At 43.0% G+C, this 9,611-nt stretch overlaps 1 protein-coding gene across 1 annotated transcript; it reads right to left on the bottom strand.

The window, feature by feature from the left end:
• Nucleotides 1–9: 9 nt before the first annotated feature.
• Nucleotides 10–6,754, bottom strand: LOC138959149 (UPF0489 protein C5orf22 homolog). Its single transcript, XM_070330517.1, has 5 exons — nt 6,376–6,754; nt 5,253–5,733; nt 2,396–2,457; nt 1,895–2,020; nt 10–1,232 (listed from the first exon to the last, which is right to left on the bottom strand). Exons 1-5 carry the CDS (start codon nt 6,400–6,402, stop codon nt 60–62), a joined length of 1,869 nt encoding a protein of 622 aa, XP_070186618.1. The 5' UTR covers nt 6,403–6,754; the 3' UTR covers nt 10–59.
• Nucleotides 6,755–9,611: the final 2,857 nt, after the last annotated feature.

Raw genomic sequence — 9,611 nt, 5'->3', positions numbered from 1 at the left:
TTTTTGTACTTTAGTATTACACTAATCTTTATTAAAGATAATTATATACAGATAGATGATCATAGATCTCCATGCCTGTTCGGCCAGCCGTTCTTCCCGCCCAACAAATTCTCATCAAAGTGAAATGACTTTTTTGTCACACCTTCAAAGGCCTCCTTCAGAGCGTCAAAGACCGCTTTTTCCGCATAATCAAAGTAAGTCCACGGAGTGTACCCGTCACGAACCGACCGACAAACTGTCACCATGGACGGCTTCAGGGGCAACAGGGATAGAGTTCGTTTCAGCAGCCTGGCTCGAGCTTCATTCTCTGCCGGTGTGGGTGTGTGAAGGTTGACCGAGAGGTCCCCCGGCACGTTAAACCCGTGACAGACGTGCAGCATTCCGGCATCGAACATCATGTTGGTGGGGGCGGTCATCAGGCACACCCCGACGTACTTCAACACTTCGAGCTGCGTGGCGTTCAGCTTGAACAAGGAGCGTAGGAGTGTGTTGATGATCAGAGAGACACTCTTTTCTTTGCACACAAGATCTCCTGTCGCCCCTTGTTCGAGGATACCAGTAATCGTCGGCATTGCCAGCTGCATGGCTTTGTTGATGACGAGCGTGGATTCACAATCCTTGCTGCGCGGAGTTCCCAGCTTGGAGGGAGGCTGCTGAGCGGTACATAAGCTGGCTTTGAAGTCCTGCACTGTTTCCAGAATAGTGTGAAAGACTTTGTCAGCTAAGTCTTCGCCCTTGACGTCGTTGGCGCACAAGAGTTTGCTCGTGAGCACGGATAATTTGTTGACGTTCAGCTGAGTCATCCCGGCGTTAAGGAGCGGCATGATGGAGCTCTCACAACCAAAGTAGTCCTCGTCAATGTCCAACATAAGGTTCTCGTCCTCATTGATCCAACCTCCTTGCTCCAGAAGCTTCAATGCGGTGTCTTCATGGACTTGCTCAATGACGCCTCGGAACACCGCCTTGCAGTTCTCCGGGTCTGTGTCTATGTTCACGTTGCCTGCCATCTGGGTTTTGTCCGGCCTGTCGTCCCAGCACTCCCATGTGGTCTCAGGTCTGAGCTGCACGCACACACATATCTGTCTGAAAGGGTCGCCTCTTGCGGGGTAGTAGGTACGGAAGCCCGCCTTTATGTCGAAGATGGCATGCTTTAAACCTTCGTCGTGTTCATTGATGTCCCACGCTGGCCATATCCAGATGAAGCGATTGATCAGACCTGCTAGCGCCGAGCCCTGAAATCAATCAATCGATCAATCACTCTATCAATCAATTTAGTCACTGACTGAATCACTCATTGACTCAATCACTGACTCGCTCAAACACTTAATGACTGACTGGCTGACTGGCTGACTGACTGACTGACTGACTGACTGACTAACTAACCCACTCACTCACTCAATCAATCAATCAATCAATATATAAATATATATCAGTCCATCAATCCATCAATCAATTAATCAATCAAACACATTTTGTGTTTGCTGTCGGTTACATGTAGTAATACTTACTAGTAGTATGGTCAACACTAGTACTGTCAATTCTGATAAATGAGCTTTTCGGGAATTACTCGATCGGTGAAGGTACGAGTATATTTAACTGTAACAGACTAAAACGAGATTTGCCGTGAAATGTATCACCCAGGAGGTTAGGCCAAAACAAAAAAGGTCTGTTTACGGTAACATAGGCCAACAAAATAGGGTCGGTAGGTCGGGAATTTTTTTTTCTTTTTTTTTCCAAAAAACCATATTTTTACGTTATTTTGCAAAAAAACAAAAGATTTTTTTTTCTTTCCCCCCCCCCCCCCCAAATGCCAAAGAAAAGTCTAGGGTCGCGCGAAAAAAATAGGGTCGGTCGGGTTACCGTAAACAGACTTTTTTTTTTTTTCCTTACTAACAGCAATGAAGACGTCGTTGCTTTGCATCATGTTGGCGACCTCGGAGTGGTTTCGAGGCAGGCGGAACCAGGGGACATTGGACATGTCACGCGGTGGTGCTGCATCTGAATGGCCGTCTATGTGCAGCTGCAAGGACAAACATTCATGGTGGAGGATGCTGAAAGGGCGAAATTAACTTGACAAATGTGGCAAGGGAAGAGTATGTTACGTGTGGTTAGTATTTGGAACAGGATACGCAGATAAACCAGCGCCACAAGTATATTTAAAAACACGCACACACACACACAGTCACACACACGTACGCAATCACACAGACACGCACGCACATACAAACAAGTACGCACGTACACACACACACACACACTGACACACACTCTTTCTTATAAATTACACAAATGAAGGAAAACACTTGACCCTCAGCAGAGTCCTAATCAAGTACAGTATACAACTTCCCTTTTCACGAGTGTTTTAATTTGAAAGGTTATATCTTCGTTTATTTACCAGCGTGTTTCCAGATTTAGGGATGAGGCCAGTCTCCATTGCGTCAAACCAGTATTTCAACACTGAAACCAGAGGATAGTGGCATTATAGTTTAAAACATCTTCTTTTTCGGTTTTCCGAAACCGTTTTCCTCAATCCCAAAGCTGTCGAACTCACAGAATGAAACTGAACGCACTGCAATTTTTCAGCAAGACCGTATACTCGTAGCATGGTCAGTCCACCGCTCAGTCGTGGCAAAGGCAGTGAAATTGACAAGAAGAGCGGGGTAGTAGTTGCGCTGAGAAGGATAGCACGCTTTTCTGTACTCTCAGCTTCGTTTTAACTTTCTGAGCGTGTTTTTAATCCAAACATATCATATCTATATGTTTTTGGAATCAGGAACCGACAAGGAATAAGATGAAAATGTTTTGAAATTGATTTCAAAAATTTAATTTTGATCATAATTTTTATATTTTTAATTTTCAGAGCTTGTTTTTAATCCAAATATAACACATTTATATGTTTTTGGAATCAGGAAATGATGAAGAATAAAATGAACGTAAATTTGGATCGTTTTATAAAAACGTTTTTTTTTTTACAATTTTCAGATTTTTAATGACCAAAGTCACCAATTAATTTTTAAGCCACCAAGCTGAAATGCAATACCGAAGTCCGGCCTTCGTCGAAGATTGCTTTCCCAAAATCTCAATCAATTTGATCGAAAAATGAGGGGCGTGACCGTGCCGCCTCAACTTTCACTAAAAACCGGATATGGCGTCATCAAAGACATTTATCTAAAAAAAGAAAAAAAACGTCCGGGGATATATCATTCCCAGGAACTATCATGTAAAATTTCATAAAGATCGGTCCAGTTACTTAGTCTGAATCGCTCTACACAAACACACACAGAGACAGACAGACAGACACACAGACACACGCACATACACCACGACCGTCGTTTCGATTCCCCCTCGATGTTAAAATATTTAGTCAAAACTTGACTAAATATAAAAAGGGGAAATGAATAACTGAGCCAACATAATATATTATTCTAATTTTGCGCGCCATAACCATCAAACATAACAGACAGGCATCCGGGAAGCCAAACAGACGGACAGAAACGCAGAAACTGAAACACAGAGACAGAAACACAGAGACAGACAGAAATACAGAGACAGAAACACAGAGACAGAAACACAGAGACAGAAACACAGAGACAGAAACACAGAGACAGAAACAGAGACAGACAGAAATACCGTGCAGAGACAGAAACACAGAGACAGACAGAAACACAGAGACAGACAGAAACACAGAGACAGACAGAAACACAGAGACAGACAGAAACACAGACAGAAACACAGAGACAGACAGAAACACAGCGACAGACAGAAACACAGAGACAGACAGAAACACAGAGACAGACAGAAACACAGCGACAGACAGAAACACAGAGACAGACAGAAACACAGAGACAGAAACACAGAGACAGACAGAAACACAGAGACAGAAACACAGAGACAGAAACACAGAGACAGAAACACAGAGACAGAAACACAGAGACAGAAACACAGAGACAGAAACAGAGACAGACAGAAATACCGTGCAGAGACAGAAACACAGAGACAGACAGAAATACAGAGACAGAAACACAGAGACAGACAGAAATACAGAGACAGAAACACAGAGACAGAATCACAGAGACAGACAGAAATACAGAGACAGAAACACAGACACAGACAGAGATACAGAGACAGAAACACAGACACAGACAGAAATACAGAGACAGAAACACAGAGACAGACAGAAACACAGAGACAGAAACACAGAGACAGACAGAAATACAGAGACAGAAACACAGACACAGACAGAAATACAGAGACAGAAATACAGAGACAGAATCACAGAGACAGACAGAGATACAGAGACAGAAACACAGACACAGACAGAAATACAGAGACAGAAACACAGACACAGACAGAAATACAGAGACAGAAATACAGAGACAGAATCACAGAGACAGACAGAAATACAGAGACAGAAACACAGAGACAGACAGAAACACAGAGACAGAAACACAGAGACAGACAGAAATACAGAGACAGAAACACAGAGACAGAAACACAGAGACAGAAACACAGAGACAGAAACACAGAGACAGACAGAAATACAGAGACAGACAGAAACACAGAGACAGAAACACAGAGACAGACAGAAATACAGAGACAGACAGAAACACAGAGACAGAAACACAGAGACAGACAGAAATACCGTGCATAGACAGAAACACATAGACAGACAGACATACAGAGACAGAAACACAGAGACAGACAGAAATACAGAGACAGAAACACAGAGACAGACAGAAACACAGAGACAGACAGAAACACAGAGACAGACAGAAACACAGAGACAGACAGAAACACAGAGACAGACAGAAACACAGACAGAAACACAGAGATAGACAGAAACACAGCGACAGAAATACAGAGACAGACAGAAATACCGTGCAGAGACAGAAACACAGAGACAGACAGAAATACAGAGACAGAAACACAGAGACAGAAACACAGAGACAGAAACAGAGACAGACAGAAATACCGTGCAGAGACAGAAACACAGAGACAGACAGAAATACAGAGACAGACAGAAATACCGTGCAGAGACAGAAACACAGAGACAGACAGAAATACAGAGACAGAAATACAGAGACAGAAATACAGAGACAGAAATACAGAGACAGACAGAAATACCGTGCAGAGACAGAAACACAGAGACAGACAGAAATACAGAGACAGAAATACAGAGACAGAAATACAGAGACAGAAACACAGACAGAAAACACAGAGGCAGACAGACAGGCAGTCAGAACGGCCTTCACCTTCGTAATGCTCCTCCACGACGAAGACAGGGATCAGTGACTTTGCCATGGCGGGGAGCTGGCGCAGGATCTTCGCGACTTTCCACTTGGGTTCTTTCCAGGTGCGTTGCATGGGCTGAATGAGTTCATACGCCATGTCCTCCGTCTCGTCATTCTTGCTGTAAGGGTCCGCGCGGTGTCTGAAGTTGGGATGCTTCCTCACAACCACCCTGGGTTCTTTCCTTCCATTTCTGGGCCGTCTCGGACGCTCTTCTATGTTGCTGTATACGCTAGCTAGTTCTCTTTCGCTGCCCTGGACCTGAGAGAAACCCCAGAACTGAAGCACGACGGTGATGATGACCAAAACGACTCCAATCATTGCCAAGAACAGCACTAGCCTCTTCGGTCGTAGCCGATAGAGCGGCATGGTGCGATTAAATTTCCAGCTGGGAAACGAACCCCAGCTTTCCAGCACTGACAGAATCAAACACAAACGCAGGTTCTGGAAGTAGAAAACATGCAATTTATGGTCCTGTTACAGCATCCGACTTGTTAGTCAAAAGGGAGGAACACGCCGTAGTCTAGGCAACCAGAATATGAACTATAGTTCAAGATGTTTTGGTCCTAGCAAACGCACGGAAGATACCAAACAGCATCAGAATTAGTCCACACTGAGTTACACGGTACGGCCACTGCAGACAGGATATGTTGGTAGGTTTTTTTTATTTTTGTTAACGTTCCTTCACCACAGACAGGATATGACACAAACACCAAAGTAATTAGAGTCCTATCAAACACAAACATCAAACCCAACTCATGGTCATCCCACAGTTTCAACCCTAACCTAAATCGAGAACCACGGCGACGGCCGGTTGGAAAGAGTCAAACACAAACACAGATATCACTATTGTGGTCGTATCAAGCACACACACAAAACAGACACAACTCATACACCTCCCACAGTTTCAGTTCTTATCTGAAATGAGAATCACGACCTGGCGAGGACCAGGCAAAAAGGATCAAACACAAACACCAATTAATATGATGGTCCTGTTGAGCACAGACACTAAACACAAGTTAAATGGCCCTGTCACATCACTGGACACATCCGAAGAGAGAATCAGGACGAAGAATGCTTAGTTACGTTGTAAAGCTGGAACCGCAGTACCATAAGTGCGTGCTGCAGACGATTCCCCGTGACCAAATGAGCAGACCTAATTCCATTGACTGTATGTGGAGATCGTGGGGGTTTGACTAATGATTCTGCTTCAGATATATTTCACTTGACACTTATCTGATGACAGGTGACTCCCCGCATGCGTTTGACTGCTTTTCATTTTTAAAGCAAAAGTTACCCGAATTTCTGTGTGATTTTTTTTTCATTCAACGTTTTGGTCTGTCACGAAGAGTTTGTTGTTATTGTTGTTGCTGTTGTTGTTGTTGTTGTTGTCGTATACTGCTGCATGCGGACATGAATTACACATCTGTTCCCACGTGCGTACTTTGTCTTGTGGTTGTATGTAAGATATTAAGAAGAAAAGGCACTAGCCAATCCTCATAATTTGACCTGGGAGATCGGAAAAATCTCTACCGGAATTCAAACCCCGAACCTACCTGCTAGAAGGCCGACGTCTCAAGCACTAGACTATCGCGACCGTCGTCAGCATGTCAAATGTTATTTGTATCAGATTGAAATCTGCAGGAAGCGCAGTATTCTATGTACAGATTTATGAATATATTATTACAGCAAAAGAAAACACAGTTAGAGCTTAGCGGTTGCACCAGCTTGAGGTTTGTGTGTGTGTGTGTGGGGGGGGGGGGGGCGGGGGGGGGGGGGGGGGGGGGGGGGGTGGGATGGGGAGGGCGCAGTTTTGTTCACACCCGCCTTTAACGCCAAGCAACAGCTGCGTGACAAACTGATGTGAAAAGCGTGAAATCCGGTTGGAGGTGTTGTAGACTTGTAGATAAACGAACGCGCATATGTAGCTCATTATTTGCTAGTCCCTTTGCCACTTTAGAATTAACAAGTCGCGTAAGGCGAAAATACAACATTTAGTCAAGTAGCTGTCGAACTCACAGAATGAAACTGAACGCAATGCAATGTTTCAGCAAGACCGTAGCATCGTCAGTCCACCGCTCATGGCGAAGGCAGTGAAATTGACAAGAATAGCGGGGTAGTAGTTGCGCTGAGAAGGATAGCACGCTTTTCTGTACATCTCTTCGTTTTAACTTTCTGAGCGTGTTTTCAATCCAAACATATCATATCTATATGTTTTTGGAATCAGGAACCGACAAGGAATAAGATGAAAGTGTTTTTAAATTGATTTCGAAAAAAGAATGTTGATAATAATTTTTATATTTTTAATTTTCAGAACTTGTTTTTAATCCAAATATAACATATGTATATTTTTTGGAATCAGAAAATGATGGAGAATAAGATGAACGTAAATTTGGATCGTTTCATAATTTTTTATTTTTTTTTACAATTTTTAGATTTTTAATGACCAAAGTCATTAATTAATTTTTAAGCCACCAAGCTGAAATGCAATACCGAAGTCCGGGCTTCGTCGAAGATTACTTGACCAAAATTTCAACCAATTTGGTTGAAAAATGAGAGCGTGACAGTGCCGCCTCAACTTTCACGAAAAGCCGGATATGACGTCATCAAAGACATTTATCGAAAAAATGAAAAAAAATCTGGAAATTTCATACCCAGGAACTCTCATGTCAAATTTCATAAAGATCGGTCCAGTAGTTTTCTCTGAATCGCTCTACACACACACACAGACACACATACACCATATGACCCTCGTCTCGATTCCCCCCTCTACGTTTTAATACATTTAGTCAAAACTTGACAAAATGTAATGATCCTGCGAGCAGAACCCGGGCGTTTTCGATTATTCATAAGTTTTGTTGGTTTGTTAATGTCCACATAACAACGATTTGTGAAGGCATACCTTTTTATATTTAGTCAAGTTTTGACTAAATATTTTAACGTAGAGGGGGAAATCGAGACGAGGGTCGTGGTGTATGTGTATGGAACGCCAAAAGGCCCACAGTATCGAGACTGAGTCTCGATACTGGGAGTATCGAGACTTAAAGTCTCGATACTCCGAGTATCGAGACTCGTTCATTTCATTGGTCTTCCCTCGATACTGCGAGTATCGAGTATGGAAATGAACCAATCCGTGGTATCGAGTATGGTTGCCATGCCGCCCTAGTTCAGTATCGAGTGTCTACAAAACGATTGGTTAAATTCTGATCTCGAGTGTGAACAGTATGGAACGCCAAAAGGCCCACAGTATCGAGACTGAGTCTCGATACTGGGAGTATCGAGACTTAAAGTCTCGATACTCCGAGTATCGAGACTCGTTCATTTCATTGGTCTTCCCTCGATACTGCGAGTATCGAGTATGGAAATGAACCAATCCGTGGTATCGAGTATGGTTGCTATGCCGCCCTAGTTCAGTATCGAGTGTCTACAAAACGATTGGTTAAATTCTGATCTCGAGTGTGAACAGCACCCTGGTGCGCCAAAAGGCCCACAGTATCGAGACTGAGTATCGATACTCAAAGTCTCGATACTCAAAGTCTCGATACTCCGAGTATCGAGACTCGTTCATTTCATTGGTCTTCCCTCGATACTGCGAGTATCGAGACTTTGAGTATCGATACTCTGTAATTTCATTGGTCGGACTCGAAATTCAAGAGTATCGATACTGCGCATCCCGGAACTGTTGCTATGCCAATCGATCTGCTCAAGAACGTAACAAGACAAGCGATTGGTTCAGTACTTGAACTCCTAAAGGAACTGGTAAATTAAAAAGTATAACCAGAAAACTGGGGTTTTTTTTTACCGTGAATCGTGGCGGACTGTGTTGTGCGATAAATGACTGAGAGACTCAGTGAAGTGTATTCAGTGTTATAGAATAAATTATGTTTGAGTTTTCGTTGCTGGTAAGTTAAAAAGTTAAACAAAAAAACATGAATACAAACAAACACAGTTCAAGTTATTTTGTGGATGCGCCTGACACTGAAATGTCCCATAGATCTACCGTAGTCTTGATGCGAGATCACCCCCCAAAAAATCTAATTTAGACTAAAAGTACTTTAGACTGATATCGTACAAGTGAAATGACGCTGTGTTTTCCCTTGAATGACTTTGTATGAGAGTGCATTCGAATCAGTTATTAACCTAAGACACAGATACTTTTAACTGATCGATAGCGGCACGTTCGGCCGGGATGGCAGCGAAGCCTCAGTGATTTTTCGATCCTCCAGTTTAAAAAACCCAAACAATTACAGTTTTTGTCTTGCAGAGTGTGAAACTGTTGATTATTTGTGTAAACATCGGTCTATTTGCTGCATTTGCATTAT

This window comes from Littorina saxatilis, linkage group LG2, assembly GCF_037325665.1.
Source record: "Littorina saxatilis isolate snail1 linkage group LG2, US_GU_Lsax_2.0, whole genome shotgun sequence".
In the NCBI taxonomy this organism is placed as follows: Eukaryota; Metazoa; Mollusca; class Gastropoda; order Littorinimorpha; family Littorinidae; genus Littorina; species Littorina saxatilis.
Note: the sequence above shows the minus strand (reverse complement) of the source record. Positions and strands in the feature narration are given on the sequence as shown.

Coding starts and splice junctions, on each gene's coding strand:
- LOC138959149 (XM_070330517.1), bottom strand. CDS start 6,402: ATGGTACTGCGGTTCCAGCTTTACAAC. Junction 2,458..5,252: donor CGTGGAGGAGCATTACGAAG/GTGAAGGCCGTT, acceptor CTCTGGTTTCAG/TGTTGAAATACTGGTTTGAC. Junction 1,233..1,894: donor GCAACGACGTCTTCATTGCT/GTTAGTAAGGAA, acceptor GATTGATTTCAG/GGCTCGGCGCTAGCAGGTCT.